Source organism: Vicugna pacos, chromosome 10, assembly GCF_048564905.1.
Source record: "Vicugna pacos chromosome 10, VicPac4, whole genome shotgun sequence".
Taxonomy (NCBI): Eukaryota; Metazoa; Chordata; class Mammalia; order Artiodactyla; family Camelidae; genus Vicugna; species Vicugna pacos.
In genome coordinates this window covers 58,176,399-58,197,651 of record NC_132996.1, presented here as the reverse complement: position 1 = coordinate 58,197,651, position 21,253 = coordinate 58,176,399, and the positions used below count along the sequence as shown (strand labels likewise).

Here is a 21,253-nt window from a genome sequence, read left to right as displayed (position 1 = left end):
GATGGTCCCACCCAGGCCCATTCTCCATGTGCAGACAAGGAGGGCAGGGAGGGACCTGATAGCAGAGGCACAGACTGTCGTAAGAGCGACCTAGCAGCGGAGGGTGGCGGGGAGGACCCTCCCACTGCAGCCTCTTGGGAAGGAGGGGCAGACCTTCCGTCTCCGCCGCTGCCGCCGCCAAGTGCCTGCCGCGGGCTCACGTTTGCCTTTCAGGGGCGTCTGGAGCATCACAGGCGGTGCGCGGCAGGCGTTTGTCACAGCGCTCGCTCACCCACGCCCTTCCTGCAGTGGGCGGCTAATTGCAACCTGATCACGCGGCCCTCAAGAGCTCCGCGCCTGGCCCACCACTTCCTCCTGCCTCCCACCCCACGGGGAGAAGCTTCCAGGCTCCCAGGCAAGAACCTGAGGCTTTGCTGGCTGGCCGGTAAAGGGGCCAAAAAAGCAGTTCCTCCAGCCCCAGGGGACTCTGACTGCGGCTGCCCCCACCCCCACCCGCCACTGACTGCCTGGGGCCAGGGCTAGGGGAGGCCCAGAGACCATACTAAATGCCTGCCCACCAGGGACTCCCGATCTCAGGATCTGATCTGTCCTCTGGGTACCTCAGTCTCCTTATCTATTTAAAAAAAAAACCAACCATCTCATTGGGTTGCTTTTAGGAATAAATCAGATTATGTATGTAACAGGCCCAGGAAACACTATGCTTCCTCCTGGCTTTTACCTTTCCTTCACTTTTAGAAACCCAGAATGTGTGTCCAGAGTTAAAAGCTTATGGGGTCAGAGGCCAGGATCCTGCCTGAGCATGTCCACACTCTTGGAGGCCACATGAGAATAGGGACTGTCCCTGATGTCCAGGGAATATGACATCACCATTACATGGAGGGGCAGTGACAACCTAGAAATAACTGTAATGGTAACATTGGCACACATACCCTGGTCAGCTCCAAGTTGGCTCATTTGAGAAAACTATCTTTTGGTTAATTAATGCTGGCTACAAAAACACTACCTAATTTATCCTGTTTTCCTACACTCCTCTCTGACACTGGCCCCCACGCCCAGCAGAAAGCCCAGCCCAGCATGGGGCTCTATTCACAGGCTGGGGAAGACTTTTCTAATTTGGCACAGCAGCACTAAGCCAGCTAGAAAAGGCACCATTAGCCTGTGTTCCACTCTCATTAATAAACATCAAAATAATTTCCCTGTTGACCCTCAGACACAGGAATCAACATATCTAAGAATGGATTTCAGCAGCATAAAACTGACAAAGGTCTCATCCAGGGAAGGGTTCCTTGCAAAGAGAAAATGGGAAGGGGTAAGGGGTAAAGGGTAAGGGGACAGTTGTAGACTAGGTCCCTCTGAGAGCATGTGGGTGGAGCCACGTATAAGTAAAGATTTAAACAAACAGAATGCATCACTATGGAAACATTCGGCTTTTTCAAAGGCATAGTTAAGAAAATAAAGCAATCAAGACTCCAGATTCAACCCTACAAGTGTTTATGACCAGAAAAGGCAAAGTGGGCCTTAGATATTCTGCAGCCAAGTAAAAGCTGCCAGAACTCGAGGAAGAAATATTCCCAGCAGGGCAGGGACCCATCATGTGTCAGGGCTTTTTCTGAAGCCCTCCAACTGAAGCATTCTGCTCACTACAGGGCCCACTTAACTCTCCTGGGGTTTCTATGACAAAAGTCAGGAGACAGTGCCCCTTACTGACCAGGTCCAGACAGATCCGCCACTTGCGAGGGCAGGTCACAGCAGCCATGGAGGCAGCAGGGAGTCCCACAGAAAATGGCAGGCTTACGACCTGTGACCCAGACTTATTAGGAATCATCAACACCACGTGGGCTAGTGGTTTAGTCAACAACGCAGATCGTGATTTTAATACTGAGGATACAATCTGATGGTAAGTGTCAGACTGTTCCAATCTGCACTTTTGAGGCAAGCTGCCTGTTGTCAACAAGTTTTCAGTGTGCAGCCGACCTGCGTCTCTAGGCTGTTGGCTGATCAGTCGTGGTGTTGGTCAGCCTCAGGAAGAAGCCTGGTGCTGAGTCTGGGCAAAGTCCCCAGAAGTCTCACAGGTGAAAACAAAGGGAGGAAGGCCTACTTGCTTACCTCTAGAAGTTTGCTTGGGTATGGTCAGGAAACTCTTGTTTTGTCACTTGCCAGGAAGGTTGGATGAGAATTTGTCTATTTTGCCATAAATTGGATTGTGTCCCCTCAAAATGAGCTTCCCTCAGTACAACGGACAATGCCAGTCCAGTTGGCGGCAGAGTTTCTAAGAGATGCTAGAGCTGATTAAGGAGGGATGAGATGCAGATGCCTGCCCTGGTGCACAGGAAAGCCAGGGGATAAATGAAGTGGCCTGGCAGTCAGCCTGGCCAGCAGGGCACTAGGGTGAGCTTGGGTCACCGGCTCTGCAGGAGCAAGCTCTGAGGCTCAGGGGCCTGGGGTTGCCCAGTAGATTATTCCACCTAAATTCTGCATGGCAGAATTTAGCCTGTGCTTTCCATTCTGGTTCTGCCATCTTTAAGCCCTATGAAATGGCCTCACCACTTAAGAGGCTCAGTTGCCTAGTCTTTACAATGGGAACAGCAGAGCTTTAGGGAGGATTAGGGATTATGTATAAAGTTCCTAGGACGGTTACTGAATTGTCCTGGCAGGTTATTATTAAAGCTCAAAAAAGGGGCAGCTAAAAAACTAAACCTGTTCTTCTTCATGCTACAGCCATTATATTTGCCCCCTCTGCTTTACAAGTAACGTTGGCAAAAAAAAAAAAAAAAAAAAAAAGCTTCACCCTTAATTCCTAGTTAAGATCTGCCACCAGTAAAACACAGCAACAGGTTGGAGCAGTCACTGAGCACGGGCATCCTTTGCCAGGGTCTGGAATCCCTGTCTGGTCCTACACCCTGTACTTTTACTTTATGGCAAGTACCTACTTGACATTTTAGAAGGGACATTATCTTAGTGGTAGAAAGAAGCAGTTCTTGCGTTTGACAGCAAGAAACAAAACCTTGCTCTCAGATGAAGAAACCCAGGTGGTGGCCCAAGCTGTGTGCTGAAGAGTAGGAATTCGTTTCCCTGACAGACATGGCAGTGATGAGGGAAGAGATCAAATCTGCAGCTGACGCAAGGGGAGAGCATGATCTAGCACTAGGAGAGATGTGGCAAGACCTGGAGTCATCTGCCAGCGCCTTCATTTGTGGGCATGGGAGAGGAATTTCCCCAGGTCATACATCCAACTCATAACCAAAGCTGGCTGCCCAACCCTGGCCGGGTTTTGTCTGTCTGAATAGGAGGAAAGCTAGGAGTTAAAGAGAGGTTTGATTTTATTGTTATGGTGATTTGTACCTCCCGCACAGGAAGGCTTCCTATGAGGCTCAGATTTTATAAAGCATTTAGTGTTTCTTAGATAAAGGAGCTATGCACACGCAACCACATTTTAGAAACAGAGACTCTGACTCAAGAAGCCACAGAGCTTGTCAGAGAAGGGAGCCTGGCCAGGCAAAGCATCCACCTGAGTTCTGGGGAAGAGCCTGCCCAGCCTTTGGCACTTGATCATGATCACGGGGATCATCTATCTTACAGTATGGAATGGAAACAAGACCAAAAGCAAGAAGGCTTTGTAAACTTTCCCCACAGGCAGCAAGGGAAACTCTAACTCTCTCACCCTACTTTCATCCATTTAATTCCATTCTCTTTCTCTTCTGTTTTCCCTGTCTTGGTTTGGAACTGATCTGGCACACTGCTCCTAAGTCAAGGGGTCAGGAAGACACGTGCTTTTATGATGCAATGAGGGGCAGCCTCTGTTCTGTTTTGGGAACCTTGGTGACATCACAGACTAATGATTGAATCTTGGGAACTTGTGTAGAAGAGAGCACTGAGTCAGAAGAAAGCCTTAGTCATAGGGTTACTGAAATTGAAAGAGAACAGAACTATTAGGTAACTGAGTCTATTCCCTGCAGGACTGCTCCTTCTCCTATCTGGCTTGGGTTTAAATGACTTAAGTAATTCCCCAGGGGAAACTAATCTATGTGGAACAGCTGCCACTAGCAGGGCGTTTGCTGCTCTTCAGCCGAAATTTCTCATGACATCATGCAATTATTCCTCCCTTTGAGGGGACAGTTTTCTCTTGTATTCCAAGTAGTCCAGGTGGCTGCTTGAAGATATGCCGGAGAGCACTGCTTCCACTCTTTATTCAGAGGCCTATAACCTGCCCGAGTGTGTCCTGGGAAGATGGGCAGGCAAGGAGACTCAGCTAAGTAAAGTGCTCCCAGAATACGCAGCTTTCCATCACAATAGCACACAAGCCAAGATGTTTAGGAGTCAAGGCAGACTTCAACAGAGCTCTGTTTGGGTTTCAGCAGCTGTCTGCCTGCGGAAGGCTCCAGTCACTGACGCATATTTGTATCTCCACTTTGCTAAAGTCACAGGGAACAAACATGTGCAGATTTACCCTGAAGGCAAAGTCCATTCATATTTCTTCAAATGAAGCGGAAGAGGGCAGGAAAAAACTGCTTATGGACAAAACCATCTGTGAGCACAGCCACAGCAGTTTTTAATTTGCCTAAAGAAAATATGTGATTCCGAAGTGTGGTTAGGGATTACTGCTCCCTCAGTCACCATATTATAAACATGAACTGCTGGCTGCCATTTAACAGGACTTCAAGCTGGGAAGTAAACACCATCTTCATCTTCCGAACAGCCACACCACAAGAGTAGCTGGGCAGCTTCTGGAAGTTTCTTCATGGTGGAAGGTCTGCTCAGTCTCAGCATGGCTTCTGTCTCAAAGATCTCACATCAGCAGTGCGCCCCGCCCCTCGAGGGTCTGGATAAACTGTCCGAAAGGTCAGGTTTATTCGTGGTTCTCTAGAGTGGTACTCTTTGGGCACTCGATGCTAAATGGAAATATGAATAACTCTGACATAAACACACTTACATTTTCACTTCAAAGCAATTGAAAACTTATTTATGAGGACACAGACATATTTCAATTTTATCCCCCCTTTCATGAGCAGTAATAGCTCTTTACAGTCTTGTGGATAAATGTCTCCTTCTCTGAAACAAACCCCCACCCCCACCCTCACCATGATATGCCAGCGCCCTCACAGTAAGAAAGTTTCATCTTTTCTAAGTGGCGCTCTTCCTCTTAGCCTCCTGCCACTTTTCCAGAGCTCATAAGAAGATACATAAATGGCTGAGCCCAGTGATGCATGAGATTCTCCTCTCATACTAAGTGTTCTGACATTAATTTGCACAACTTAAAAATGGCCTGGCCTAAGCTGTGGATCTGTGCAGCCCCATGTGCTAGCCACTGGCTGCCTGAAGCTTTTTAAATTAATTACAAATTCTGTTCTTCGGCACACCAACAGCATCCCACAAGCTCAAGAGTCATTGTGTCTAGTGGCTTCTACACTGGGCTGCACAGATTCAGAATTTTTCCATCATCATGGGAAGTTCTATCAGACACCACTGCTGTGGAGGGCCACTTTGATTGTAGGCAGTACCAAAACTCCTTGGAAATGATGCCACTTTATTGCCTCTTGCTTTTTATAAAAGCGACTTGCTTTTCACCACGTTTACTATAGAAATTAATAATCATAAGCCAGTCAGGAAACTGCCTCCTCATGACAGTGAACCCACAATACTTGCATGTTCTCACCTGCCAGTCAGCTTGTGTGGCTCCTTCCATGATTAACAAGGTCCCGTGATCCAAGGGGATCTTTACTCTGTCCACATACGTGTAGTCTCCATTCTCCTCCTAGAAAACAGCATTCATTGCACTGAATGTTCTGTTCGTGTGATCAAGATGCAGACTGTGACACTGGTCAAAGAAATGCCAATCTCCACTCAGCCAGATGGCAGGGCTTCATTTACTGGCTCTGTGACTTGGTAGCTGTTTGGCCTTAGGCAAGTTATTTCACCTTTCTGTTCCTTAATTCACTCATTTGTAAAATGCGGATGATCGTAGTACCTGCCACACAGGGCTGCTGTGAGCCTCAACTGATATACGTGTAAATCACTTGGAGACTGGCACATATTAAGTACAGTAATAACAGCTATTAGCATTAGTATTATCAGCATCCAAAATGCAGAAAAGCACATTCTGGCCTATGAAGGAATTCAAAGTCGTTTATACAAGAACTGTTTACATCCACCTTATGCTGTGCCTTGTGTTTTGACATAGTGTTAGGAGAATCGGCTTTCAAACAAGACTTTGGGATTTTGGAGATATATTTTTGTTTCTTTCCAGAACAGTCAACAGCAAGATTTTTTCAAAGAAGGGGGCTCTGCCTCGAACAGAACAGTGTTGCTAAACTGAAGACTGGATGTGGGAGCCTCTGCCAATGGATCGCGACTCCTGAGCGCCTAGCATCCAAATGCCTATGTCTACACTGCTCCTTTCTTCCAGAGCTCAGTCAGTTCATGTCCAATATCATAACGAAGCTTCACAGCTCAGGCTGCAATGTGGCCGACAGGTGGTGCTACTCCTCCTCCACCGCTGACAAAGGGGTGCATTAAACCACTCCCTTGTTCACAGCGACAAAGAGCAAGTCAGGAATTAAGACTGGGACAGACCCAAGCTTCCTGATTTCTTCGCCTTCATTCTGGGCAGATCCATCCACTCATCTGCTTTACTTCCGATGCAAGAGATTACACTGAGTTACTGCAGGATTGCTTTCACTGCAACGCTGTGTTTATGTTTATTATTGTAGGGGTGCTTCTGAGAACATAACTGTTTACAATGATTTCCCCCAGGAAAATCAAAATCAAAACAATAATGAACTTTCATAAACAGTCTAGGTTCCAGGCCTCAACTCTTGGCAGTACAGGCAGAAGATACAAGCAATGTTTGAAACAGCTTTTGGTCCCAGGGACCGATTTTGTGCCTGCCATCTTTTGTCTTCCAGTAATAAGTGAGCACCAAAACATTACCTCTGACCCCTCAGCCAGCCAGAGAGCAGCAGGAAGGTGACCCTGTCCTCGGATGGCCCAGCTCCGTCTCAGAAAAGCAAAAGGCTGCTCTCTGAAAAAAAGCATTCCAGAGAAAGGAGTTGTATGCCCTACTAAAGAAAAGATATCAGAAGGGAGTGCACTGTTCATGAGATTAGAGGGTCCAAGGCTCCTTGATTTGGGCTGTAATGTCAGTTATCAGATAAAGGTTCAGCATAGCTAGAAACAGAACTGCCAGTACCCTCTACATAATTCGGAAGTGCTACAGGGCCTTAACCTATAAATCAAGCACAGACACTAGGACAGGAGAGTAAAGTGCAGTAGACAGGAAAGACACTTAACCACAACATGAAGACAATCCTGAGATGAAGATCTCTTAGGACATTAGAACACTGGGGTAATACTGCACATCAACTATATTTCAATTTTTAAAAAAAATTTAGCAATACACTAAGGAGGAAAAGCATGTTCTGGGAAAAAGGAATTGGGTATACAGAAGCCCATAAGCCAAGAAACTAGGGCCCAACCTGTGTACACAGGTGTCTGAGACCAGAGAGTAGGTGTGGGGAGTCATTTGGAGAATTAGCTGAAAAAGTTAAGAGTGAGCATTTTTCTAATCTAGTGTTGCTCTGCCAGAGCCACTATAATAAAATGCAAATTTGACCTCAGAATTCCTCTCCCTTGCTTAAAATACTTTAATGACATCCCAAAGGCTTTAGGATGAAGTTCAAATCCATTAGCTTGGCACCCACGGCTCCTGATGACCTGCCTGCTCCTCCTCTTTAGTTTTGTCTCCTACATCTCTCTCATAGGCCCTGTGCTCCAAATAAATGCAACAACTCACAGTTTTCCAAACATGGAAAAAAAATTATTGGGGAGGAGGGGGTGCTAAGGCCAATGGAAAAGAAGCGGTAAGTACAGTAATTCTACCTGGAAGCATGACGCAGGAACAGACCCAGCATGTGAAAGAGAATTCCAAGTGCCAGAGGGAAAAATCAGCAGGGACAGAAAGTGATGGTCAACAGAGCCACATTTCACTTAATGTTCCTAAGATCTAAGTTTTTCAAAAAAGAGAAAGCCTCAGGTTGGTTTGAAACACATTACATACATGGTACAACATGAGCTGTACCAAACAGCAAAAAGAGGGTGAGCCTTCATTTGGGAGGGAGCCACTCTGGTCAGTCCGAAGGAGCACACCCGCAGCGAGAGGTGATGTCACTACTCTGCTGCTTGTTATTTGTTCCTCCCAACACTCTTGGCTTAGGAGGCGCATTCCTATTTCACAGAAGGAGACAGACAGAAAAGAGGGCAAGAGATTCTACCAAGGCAACACAGAGCTCACAAATGCTTCCTTCTCCTGAGACCAGAGTAGCAACAGACCACAGAGTCACCTTTTAACTTAACCAAGACGTACAAAGACTTTTTTCACTTAGGAAGCAGACGAAAGGCCAGAGGAGCTCACGTGGCTGTGCACAAAGGCTCAGCTGATAAATGGATAAGGGACAGTGGAAGCACAGGTCGGACTGTATAGAGCAGCGCATAGCTCACTCACAGCCATTAAGCGTGGCTACGTTACCAAAACATGTCTCTGCAACTCTTTTGATTTACTCAGGTCTTTCTTCAAAACAAAACAAAACACACTCCGAAAAAAGCCATGGCTTAAGATAAAATTTTCCATTCCTGATCCCAGTTAAAAGAAACTTTGAGGGGTCACATCAGCCTGCAGCGTGGATTTTGCTGTTGATGCTCTTGGTTTTCCACACAAATAGACAAAAAAAGCAAAAAAAAAAAATGACACTTTTATATTAATGTTAATCAACATTCTCATTCCTTCCCCAACCACAGCCAGTTCATTTGAATGCTTATAAGTTCCAACGAATGCTGGGCCTTTCCAAGGTTCCACAACTCTCACCAAGATCTGAGCCTATTCAATTTCCTTTAGAAAAATGCTATTTAGGGGGAAAAAAAAAACCTGGGGTGCTTTTATTGCTAAATCATTAATTACCAACCACCCAACAGATAAGAAATCTAAACAGTTTTCTTTTCTCTGGAAAAGGACACTTCACACTGTATGAGATCTATGCAGACTTCTCATGTAATCACACCTTTCTTGTCATAAAAAGGTATCTTAGAAATTACAAACATTGATGCTTGAAAATCATCATTGGCATAGTTTTTTTTTCCTACTATAAAAGTAACATAAGTTCACTAGAGTAAATGACATACTTGTAATTACCTGTTCAATGTCTGCCTTCCTGCTCTCTGATAAACTCCATGAGGGGAGGGCTATATTGTCTCTCCCTTTTGAAATGTGCTCAATGCTTATCACACATATCAATAAAGATGTCCTGAATGACTGAGGAAAAGCACCAAGACAACATAAAAATCACCTTTAATCCTGTCACCTAGAATTTATGCATAATTGTGTACTCTTCATTTTTAACATTATATTGTGAACATTTTGTATATCTTAGATAATACAGTATTTTAAAAATATGATTATATTCCTTTGTATGAACATGTCCTTCCTTCTTTAAACTCACATATTATTTTTTGACCACCTATATATGTTAGGCCCTGTGATGCTGCTAAAGATACAGCAGTGAGGTACACATGGTTGGAGACAGAGATTTTTATATACCAGTAATTTAAAAAAAAAAAAGAAAAGAAAAGCTACTGCAAACAGTAGCTTTGTGCAAAACATCTCTGAGTTTACTTCTAGGATATAGATCCAAAGGGAGAAACTTCAAGGCACTTTGATTTACACTACCAAAATGCTTTCTTAAGAAGGCTGTGGCAATTTATAATTCCATTAGGAAAATATGACAGTACCTACCTCTGGCCACATCACCGATACGAAACATTATTAATTGACAGTGATGAAAAATAATTTAGGGGAGAAATGGTAACTCACTCTTCAAACACAGAGTTCTTTAATTACTACCCAGCTCAGCACTTTTTCACATGTCTATGTGCTATTTGCAGTTCTTCTATTGCAAACTCTGTTATGTCCTTTGTCCACTGTTCTATGAGGTGTAAATGTTCTTACTGATTTGTAACCATAGATAGTAAGGTATTTTCCCTTTGTTATACTTTCTGTAAATATTTTTCTCATTTGCTTTTTGCCTTTTAACTGCATTTAGGATTTTAACATAGAGCAGCTCAAAAACTTTTAGAGTCAAATCTGCTGATCTTTCTTTGGTTCTCCTTCACGGCTTTTTGCTTAGAAAGTCTTTTCTCATCCTCAGGACTGTTAAATACACAACTGTATTTCCTTTTAGTTAAAAAAAAAGTCTACATTTAACTCTTCAATCCACCTGGAATTGGCTTTCTCCCCACCTCAGGCTTCTTTTTAATAACAATTTCCAGGTACTTAAACCAAGGCATCCTGCTCGACTTCCTGGACACAATCAACCATGGTGTACGCTGCTCAGGTGCCAGGCACATTAGGGACTATAAGTACACAGTATTGCTAATTCTCCCACAACCCTGTAAGGGATGTGATAGCTTCCATTTTACTATAAGCAAAGGTTGCTGGAGGGAAAGTATGTTTCTAAGGCAAAAGACTGGCAGAAGGCAGGCAGGCTAGTATGTGAATTTAGATCTATCTGCCTGGCTCCAAAACCTGTATTCTTTCCACTTTACTGTGCCCTCCAAAGTGACCTCTATTCCTTCTGAGATCCTGTAATATTTCCTGTCTGAATTACATGGCACTCTGACTATACTCTAAGGGTCACAAACACGAACAAGTAGCGTAAACGAGGGGCATGGGCCACATGCAACACAGTGGGGTGTGGCTGCAGGGCCTGCAGATAGGTGGTAGTCACTCTGTAGCGCCCTTACTGGTCCCCTGGTATTGTCCGATTTTCTCAGTTTCCCAGGGAGGCTGATAAGCGGAACTTTTACGAGAGATCTCTTGAGTTATACATTTTTAGCAACTAATTCAGTTTCTTTAAAAACATGGGGGAGTATAAACAAAACAAGTCTGAGCAGCAGATTCAGCTTAAGAGTGGCCCACTTTTGCTGCTGGTGGACCCACCACATGACCCCTTCTTTTACGTCCATGTCGTGCTGTCTCACCTGGCCTCTAAGCTCCCAAGCAAGGCCACATGCTATCTGCTGGGCTTCTTTAATTCCTCTTTGCCATTCTGCATGGTAGTACCTGAGAGAAAGCTCAGGACACACATGCTACTACAAGTACCGTATTCTAATCTCAGGGACCCCAGTGCAATCCAAAAAGGCCATTCAAAGCAAGATATGCTCACAAGTTAATGCTCTTGGTCAACAGTGAAACATTTAGCTTTCTAAGCCATCTCTGATCTCCTAGATGAGCTACTTATCTAAAAATTTTTCCAACTTTTTTACTAAAAGATGCTTAAAAAAAAAATAAATGAACAGACAGGTCAAACAAAAGAAAGTAGAAGCCCTCTACCTGTTTCTCATCCCCTAAGCTCACAGGAAGCACTTGACATGCAATAACTATTATTAGTTTCTGCACTGGAGACATCAGGAAAGACTTCAAGGCTACAGTGGGCCCCTGAAACCTGGAGAGGAGTTAAGTTAATGAGACGGTGGAGCGCATACCTAAGGAGTAAAGAGGTAATTCAACAGAATGGTGCAATCACAGACAACAGTGAGACACCAAAGTAGGCTGGGCATAGATTATGTAAAGATTTGACAGTCTGGCTGAGGAGTTCACATTTTATCCTTTGTTCCAGTAGAAGCAAACGGAGTCTTCTGAGTTGGAGAACAAAGTGATGAAAGCAGTGAGCTCAGTCTTGGCTCTCTGCTCCTCTTTCTCTATTCTCTTGCCCTGAATCGATAATGTGCAATTCCAGAGCTTTACATATTATCTAGATTATTAGTTTCAATTCAACTCAACAAAGAGTTGAACATGCCATGTGGAGCAAGTGATTTAACCCGGGGCCTTGGCCACCTCATCTGCACAATGGGGTAAGAGCAGCGCCGACTTTACAAGACTATCGGAGGACCGCATGTGACGCTCTCAGAACAAAGCCAGGCAGAGAGCCAGTACTATGCACTTGTTATTTATCATGCTCTTCTTTACTGTTGTTATTGTTGTTGTCCTGACAATTCCCAAATGATATCTCTAGCACAGGCCTGTCATCTGAACTCTAGACTTCATAGCCAATGTCCTACTTCACATTTGGAAGTCTCTAGCATCTCAAACCTAGCACATACAAGAAGGAACTCTTGATTTCCTCTACAAATCCTCCCTACACAAGAGCAAAATCAAACGCAAAAATCCCTGCTCCTTCTCTCTCTGAGGAAATACATGTCCATCCACCAACTGCTCAAGCCAGAAACCTAGCTCACTCTCAAAAACATACCTCAAATTCATTTACTTTGTTCCTCCCCACTGCCACCATCTAAGTCCAAATCAGCAGTCTCCCACTAAAAATACTGAAAAAACCTTTTATTTAGTCTCCTTCTCTTGCCTCTCCCTGAATTATTATTCACACAGCAGCCAGAGTGTTCTCTTAAAAATATAAACCAGATCAAGTCACAACCTCATTTACTTCCAATGCATTTAGAATAAAATCCAAACTCACAGCTCTAACTGTAAGTTATAATTATGTCTCTCTGTTCACTTGATTATTCTCTAGTCCCTGCAACATCCCTGAGGGCAGGCCCGGTGTTTTTCATATTCACTGCTGTATCCCTGGAGTTGAGCATGGTATCTGCCACATAGTCGGTACTCAATTAATATTTGGGAGCAGGAGGAGAGAGGTGAGAGGAGGAAGAGAGAGAGAGAGAGAGAAGCCATTCCTGAATATTCCTGGTATCTGGGTATCAGAACTTAGGGAGAAAAGACTGGAATTAAGGATATCAAGGTGGAAAAAGGTCATTTTCATATTTTAGACATGTGGTAAAGGGAGTCTGGGATGAAGCCACTGTTAAAATGATGATTTTTTGAGACATTTCAAGAAAAAAGAAGATTTGGGAACCGAAACAATTAAATGAGAGAATAAGGAAGAACTGAAAATAACTTACAAACTTATGATGTAAGACCTAACCAAGAGAATAATGAGATCAAAAACATAAATGGACTTCTGAGCAGGTGGAATTGTGGAGTTTTTTGAGAGAACAATAATAAATTTAATTTTTCAATTTCAGGTTAGAAGTCACATGTGCTGTTATAAGTGGAAATGTCTCATGAACATGTATAAAGTAATAACTAGAACTTGAGATAAAAGTCAAACCTGGAAATAAGAGACTCGGAAGTTGCTTCACCAAAGAAGAAATGGTTGAAGCCACAAGAACAAATGAAATCCCATTTATTTACATACTCAACCAAAATACACACACATACAGAATGCTATATGTTGGGGACATAATGATAAACAAGACAGAAATGGATCTTGCCTATCTGGCGTTTACAATCTACTGCCAGTTCATAATCTCCTAAAAAGTAATGCACACAAAGATAACAGAATTAAAGATAATCTTGAATATCCACATGTAAGAGGTTGAATGTAAAGAAAAAAAAAACTCAAAGGAGGCAGAGAAGTAGCAATGAGAAAAGTGTGAGAACAGCTAAGATAATACAGTATTTCAGAAGCTAACAGGAGAAAGAAAAGGCGGCTAACAGATGGCTGAGTTTTAGGCAGAGAGGTGTTAGATACTGGTGACCAACATTACAAGGAAGAGAATGACAACTGAGAAAAGGCTAGTGTATATGCCCTTTAGGACAGCGGTCTCAGTTTATCAGCAGCGTGGTGAGGATGGATCCAAAGACCAGGTGTTCTAAAAGTGAGTTAAGTTGTAGGAAAGGGAAACTGCAGATGTAGGCAACTTATTCCAGAATTTGTGCTTCAAAATCAAGAAAAAACAAGATGTCAGAGTGTCCGCAAAATTAAGCAAAGGGTTTTCTCAAGATGGTAACAGGGTAAGGACTTCCCTAGCTTTCTGGTCCAAGAATCAGATTGGTGGTGGAGCTGCTTGATAGGTACGGTCAAGGCTTTTTTGCAGAGTGCAAGGATATTTGAAAACTAAATGCTAGCATGTGCTACAGCACTTAGCATGTGCTATAGCACTTAGCCCCTGCAACCCACTGCCCCGTTAGATGCCCTACCTCCCAACTTACGACTATGCCAATAATGTCCTCCCCTCCTATTTTCTAATCATTTCTTTCAGCTTGTTTGCCCAATCAAACTGTGGCGTTGCCTTGCCCTTGAGAACCTAGCTGACTTCTAGACTGCTGCATGGATCTCTAAGCTTGCAGCTATTTTTCGACTGCAAAGTTGTTCCCATAGCTCCAATATAAGAACACAGCTGGACTTTTTTGTTCATAGTGGTAATGTATTTTTAAAATCTGACAAAACATATTATGGAAATTATGGAAACAGAGTAAAGAGAGGACCCCACAAAGTCATCTCTACAGAGTTATTTTGCTGACTTAAACCACACTTTGAATGATCACATCCTTAACATTGATCTGAAATACATTACTTTAAAAAGAGAAGCAGCTGTTTCTGAAATAAGATCTGCCAAAGTAGGAGGATAGCTGGAAAAGCACAGATTTGAAATGACTGAGGTTATCTGTTCAAAACAATTTTGAACTCACTTGCCACACACAAATCTCTGGGTTTTTATCAAACTCCTTCCAGATTTTTGGCATGGATTTGGCATGGAAGGTTCTGGTGAGGTGAGTGAGACTGCTAAGCACGAGGAACTGGCACGGGCAATCAATCACCCTCTACCAGGCACGCCGAGTGATCTTAACAGTGCAATAAGGCAGGGCCTCAGGATGCCTCACTCACTCACAGAGGCAGGTTTGGGAGGTCTGCGCTGTTGTTCACTGCAGCAGAGGCTCTCTCTGCACGCATCTAAAACAGCCCTGCAGACCAGACTAGCATGGAGACTCCTGCCTTTCCTTCTGGACTGGACATGGTGAAAGGCAAATGCAGCTTACAGTGAACCACCTGCTGATGGTATTTACTGTTCATATTTGTTGTTGATATGGTACTGGGGGTGGGACCAGGGTTTTTCTTAAATAAGCTTAACTTTACATTTACTTCTGTAGTTATTCTAAATACACTGAATGTGCATTTGAAACCAGAAGACTTAATGTAATGAAGATTCCACTTTCGGTACTATAATATTCCCAAGAAATGCAACTTAAAGGAACTGCTATCTTGAAAGAGCTTCTACTCAAGATTGTAGCACCAGAAATGAAAGCTCTTCTTCCTTGAAAATCATATGAGAACAAACTCCACGAAGCCTGACCCCAGTAACCAGTATAAGTTCTCCAGTCAACCATTAAATCGGAAACCAACTGGGACATAACCTGATCAGACATAACCCCCCAACCCCTACCCCTGACCCTTCCACTGCGTCTGCTGGAATTCCTACTCAGCGATGAGCAGAGACCTCTAGATCCACAACTTCACGTGCTCTGAAGGTTCCCTTTATTTCCTTGTCTTAATCAAAACCTAGCTACTTCCAGAAGATTCCAAATTGTTTGAAACCCCTTCCTATGGAAGGTGATCAATCTCACATATCCAGAGAACCAGGCAATACTCATTAACACTATCAGGCCATTATTCCAATGCCTGTCTTAAAAATGCTTGCTCCTTTGAGCTCATGTCATTGAATCTGTCTACCTCTCTTGTCTGCCTTGGTCCCAGGTACATACAAGGTATAACAACCTCCTAATTGGTCTCCTGGCTTCCACTCTTGTTCCTGTCTAGTACAAGCTCCACACAGTAGCAGCTGACCTTGTAAAATTTCAATCATCATGTCACTCTTCTGCTTAACACGTTTCAATAGCTTCTTAACGTTCTTAAAATAAAATCCACTCCTTTCTGAGGCTCCTGGTTCTCGACATGATCTGGCCGCTGCCCACTCCTACCCTCTCATCCCCTCTCCTGGCTTGCTTACTCTTCTCCATGAGGGACCTCCTCCTTCCTCAAACTCACTAAGCTCTTTTCCGCCTCAGCTACACAGCATGAAAATGTGATTTGCGGAAGATGAGAAAATTACCAGAAGGCTTAGGAATAGATTTTTAGAGTATAGTAAAGTGGAGGAAAAAACTCTACTATTGAGACAAGGTTTAAAAAAGGTCCAGCTTGCAAGCAGACCCCATACCTAACCAGGGCACAAACAAACTTGACCGATCACTTTGGAAAATGTTGTTCTCCCAAGACTAAAAGTACTATCAGCAATACAAAACTGAGAGGCTCTGTGCAAAAATTAATTATTCCCAGCAGCAGTCAGGGCATGGATTCTAGCCAGAGACAAGGTCCCAAGGAAGCAAATGATGATTCCAACTCTCAAAGGATCTCGTGTCTGCAGATAATTCAGGCCCTACCAGGACTACTTATCTTTGTCCGCTTAAACATGTACAGATTCATTTACTCACTCACTCTCTCCAAACCATTACATGACCATGACCCTAGAAACAGGAGTTCAAATGCTCACTCCACAGGCCACTACCCTCCCCGAGTCTCCCTTGTGTTCCCTCAATGAATGTCATTTCACAGGACAAGGAAACCTTGGAGGTTAGCTTCCTTGCTGTTTATTTCCTTTTTCGATTTCCACATCTGAAAAGCCACCATAGCACCCACCACTTATAACAGCTTAAAAATTCACTGATTACTGCAACAACTTTCATAGTACCTTTCATGGGAAAACTTTTCTATTACTCCCATAAAGTAGCTACCAAGTAACAACCCCATTTACAATAAAGGAGTAAGTATAAATGAGGTGGATAAGGTCTTTTTACAAACACTAGTGACAGAAACAGGAAACAAAACCTGATTTTCTAAATTTCATCAGAGTACATATTAAAGAGATGAGTTTATCAACAATTTCTTCGAACTAGTTCTTATAATTTTTTAGAACAGCTGCTGTGATCTGAAGATGGACTATTAAGAAGCATGAGTGGCTGGAGAGCGGCAGTGGGGGTGCTGGCTGAGGTGGTGGTTTGGCCACTGCTCTGTGAAATGCTACAGTCTAGTTTATCCAGTTCTCAAATCTAAGCTAGTTGGTTTATATTATTTTGGATTCCAATATCCTCCTTTCTTCTAAAGTCCTGGAAAAATACTGGTATTTACGATCAAACTGACCTTTTCATATTCCACTCTTCCCAGCAGTGTGTGAAAAACCAATTAGCTAGGGAGGCACTAGGAACCCTGATTCACTGGCAACTCTCAGAGCCTCTACCATTTCAAGCAGTTTTAAAACCATCTCTTCTGGTGATATGAATGGGGTTTACAGCCTTCAGAAGGTGCTAGGGAGAGGAATGGTTAGAGAAATAGCCGGCTTGCCTCAATTCAATCACCTTGAGGTGATGGAAGCCCCTCACATTTTCAGGATTCAGATGATGAAGGATAGAACTTATCCATGGGTAATTTTCTAGAAGAACAAGGCTTTTGGCATCTAAACCTCCGCATCACAAACTTCCTGCTATTATCTAATACCCACCCCCCAACTCAGCCATCACTGTTTCCATGGCAACCGACAGAGAAATAGCAGCCTGCCAAATGGCTTTTGTAGTTCCTTCTCCAGCTTGTTTTTCAGTATAGAATTAAAGCAATACTGGGGAAAGAACCAGACTAATCTTTATAATGGGACACAATACAGTTTGAAAAGTACAACTGGGTTTGGGACAGGAGTGTAGAAAAGCTTTAATAAGCCCAGCTCGGTAGAATGAAAAAGGCCCTTGGTTTCTAAAAAATATCTACTGAGGTATATTTGGTGAGCTTTACTTCTGTCTTAAGACAGTATATCCTTAAGACAGAAGATAGGTATGGTGCCTTAAACTGAATTCACAGAAAGGTGGGATGAACGGAAGAGAAAGATTAGGCAAGTATACTATGCACTCAAGTACCTTATTATCACCAAAGGAAATGGTAATTGACTCTAAAATCAAATGCAGGAGTTGATGCACTTGGACTAGAGGATGGTGAGACAAGGACTGGCATCTTGGAGGAGTCGATGTTAATCCCAGGAACGATGGATGCATGAAGCTGACTGAGTCAACGGCATGAATCAGAGGGTCACTGGTGCTTAGGAAACAAAGATCTCCTTACCAGCTCTGCACAGCGAGAAATTGTTAGGAATGAAATGTGTGGAACTGGGGCAGCTTCCAGAAGATTGGCAGCTACAGAGAACTGCTTCAGGTGCCAGACTGCAGAACAAACAGCTGCTGCAGGGGTAGAGGAGTTTGAATGTTTAAAAAAAAAAAAAAAGGCTATTTCTCTTTGAAAGTGGCCCAAAACAGATGCTCTTCTGTCTCAAAACTGCATAGTTGAATGAAGTACAGGATATCTCATGATTCTTTTATGTCAGCTTTAGATAAGAAACTTTGACTCAAGTCAAACAGGTGTCACCTTCTCCTCTGATAGGTTAAAACTAACTAGATTTTGAAAGAGATCCCCACCCACAACCCGCAGCACACTCCAACTGTCTTGACAGACGTCAAAATTACAATCTATAGTCATATAGCAAGATATGGTCCTAGGAGTTATGGGAAGTCAGACTCCTACAAATTCCACACAGAAGACCAACCTAATTTATATTTCCTAATTTATGCTTTTACCTTGAGTTGTATGAATCATGAGTCATGTTCTCGGAGTTCTCACCATAGTTTAGAAAGAAAAGGAGACAGATTTGCAATAACCACTTCCTTTCAATCCTTCAGAAAAGGGATCATTATCTTAAGATAAAGATGATGTACTCTCAGACACATTTCCAAGGCTGTCAACTCAAAGAAAGGCTTGTGCACTTCTAGGTCAGCTAGATTTGTGAAGCCCTAGATTTTAAAAATCTGTTAAAGAAACTTGAAGAAATCTTCCTGAAAGTTTAAACCTGGGTCTTGTTTATCCAAGAATGGAATTTATAGGTTCTGGGGAAAATTTTAAACTGTATTCACTAATGCATGATTATAATTTCAAATATATTAACCTTCAACTTCCCCATCTTAAACAAAAGCCAGAATTGAAGGGATATAAAGTTGCACCAAATCCAATCATAGTTAAACTATTCAGGAAGCCAAAAATTAGTACCTGAGGTACTGACACATTTATAGTTCTTCCCAAATGTGTTTCCTTAGCCAACTTTGTTTCAAGATCTCAGACAGACTTCTTACTCGTCAGATCTGTATTTTCATCAAATCAGCTACCGTAGTCATAGTATAGATTCCCCTGCTACTGGCAGACAATTAAAGGGACGTAACCACATTTTTAGTGTTTCATGGCCTGTGCTTTCACTCATGTTCACCAAAATAGACTCTAAAAAGCCTTGAGAAGACAAATCTTCAGTAAATATATCAATCTCCCTCTTACACAGAGATTTTGTTCCAAATAGTTACCCTCAGAAATAATGCTATGTGGTAGTTACATTCTCCATCCACAAATTAATCTATAACATAACTGAATTGTATTACCAAGGAAAAGCTCTTGATCACCATAAATAATGTTTTAATATGAGAAAATGAAGACCTTCAGCTACCTCGAGGGGAAAAGGAATGGGGGCATTCTGGGCACCAGAACATTGTTAATGCTTAATAGTTGGAAACTGCTTGTACAGTAAAACTAATTATCCAGAAAGCATGTGTTGGGAATTCTTAAGCTTCCAATCTATAAATAGGCCAAAAATGTTTTTAAAAAGGGATGGTGGTAATGGTGGTGAATATGTGTGTGTAAAGAAGCAGTAACCAAACATTCAAATACTTGGCAACAAAGAAGATAACTGCAAAGAACGAGAGACTAGGATTATACCCAAGATTATACTGGATATACTAGTTTACCTGCCAATCAAAAAGACAGCAGGATAACTCCAGAAGGAAGGCCAAGTACTAGCATGTGCTAGATCCCGAGCTCCAGAGAGAAAGCTGACTTCCTCTTACTTACTCATTGCTATAGCCCCAGCTCCCAGGATCATGCCTGGCAAAAAGTTGGTGTTTGTATGTCTGGCTTGAGAAGAGGGTCTAAACTTTAAAATGAGACACGTGGTGTTTCTCTGCTACTCATGTAACGGGGGACTTATGAAGGGTGGGAGGAATTCTTCACATGTGTGAACCTGGGATTTAACTGAGTAGAAGCTTGCATATGAAAACATAACCATAACTAAAAAGAATATGACCAAAGCTGGGGAGCCTGCTTCTTAAGTGGTACTCTCTGGTACAGGAGAGGGCTGACTGCCAATGAAACTGTGAAGGCTACTCAAAGTGCTCATGGAGCAAGTTCACTCAGAAAGTCACGGGCAACTGACAATCCCCCACTAACATAGACCAAATTTCTGGGTAAACAAAAGCAAAGAAAACTCAGTCAATGGAAAATACACCAGCAAAAGGTGCTTAATGGTATAAATGCAAAACAACACAATATGCTTCAAAATACCATGCTTGGAAACCCAAACAGATGTCAGGAAAACAGCCCAAGTCAGAATATCTGATGAAGAACAGACATGAGCACTGACTGCCTGATAATTACATGGTCTGGATTAGGTCATACTCAAAACACAGCCTTGCAGACCTTCCACAATGACTGTGTCTTGTTTAATGTTGTAAGCTGAATGATTAGGAATCCTGGTTAGAAAAAGACACAAACCCTGGAAATAGACAATTTGGTAGAGGTTTGCTCTTTTCTTAACGTTCCTACTATCTTTCTATATATCTTAGTCTTAAAGTTCTACACTTGTTGATTCAAAAGAACTAACAGCCCTTGTAACCCTCAAATGTAATACAGACTAAGAGCTAAGATAAATATAGTTTAGTCACCACTTTTCTGATAATCTGGTTTGAATTTCTTCTCTCTGAAAGAATCAGGGATTCATCTGGATTTCAGGAGCAGGCTAAGAAGGCAGGGAGGATGTATGCGATGCTCCCTCACAGAAAAGAGGCAACCCTGCCATGAAGAACACAAAATAAAGGCTTCTTCAGGGGCACCTTCCTTCAGTCTCCTTCCTTTCCCTTCTTGGCTCCTCTAGCTTGAACCTTCCCTTTGTAAGTCCTCCTTCCTAGCATTCACCATAATTCCAATTAACTTGAACACTTAGTAATATCTCTCTCTCCCGCCATCTCCAGGAGGACAAGGACTGTGTCTGTCCTTTCCACCAATGGAAATGAACCCCCAGCACCTGGCACAAGGCAGGCAACTTCCGTTGCATCACTAAATGAATAAATGGCCTCTTTGGAAGTCAAAGTCAACCACGGGGTAAGCAATCAGTTGAAAACGTTTCATCAACAAAACATGTACTCCTGTCCCCTAAATCTGAAAACAGAAGATTTTCAGCAGCTTAATTTTTTTCACAGAATATCAGGAGGCAGGAAGAACATAAA

General features: G+C 42.8%; 1 protein-coding gene across 1 annotated transcript in view; it reads right to left on the bottom strand.

Moving 5' to 3' along the window:
- Nucleotides 1-4,524: 4,524 nt before the first annotated feature.
- Nucleotides 4,525-21,253, bottom strand: part of ALKBH3 (alkB homolog 3, alpha-ketoglutarate dependent dioxygenase) — a 32,082-nt gene continuing 15,353 nt past the window's right edge. The window contains exons 9-10 of the mRNA XM_006212326.4: nucleotides 5,654-5,752; nucleotides 4,525-4,889 (exon numbers count right to left, since the gene is read on the bottom strand). Coding sequence (XP_006212388.1) covers nucleotides 4,761-4,889; nucleotides 5,654-5,752 — 228 coding nt within the window. The 3' untranslated portion in view covers nucleotides 4,525-4,760. The remainder of the gene's footprint in view (nucleotides 4,890-5,653; nucleotides 5,753-21,253) is intronic.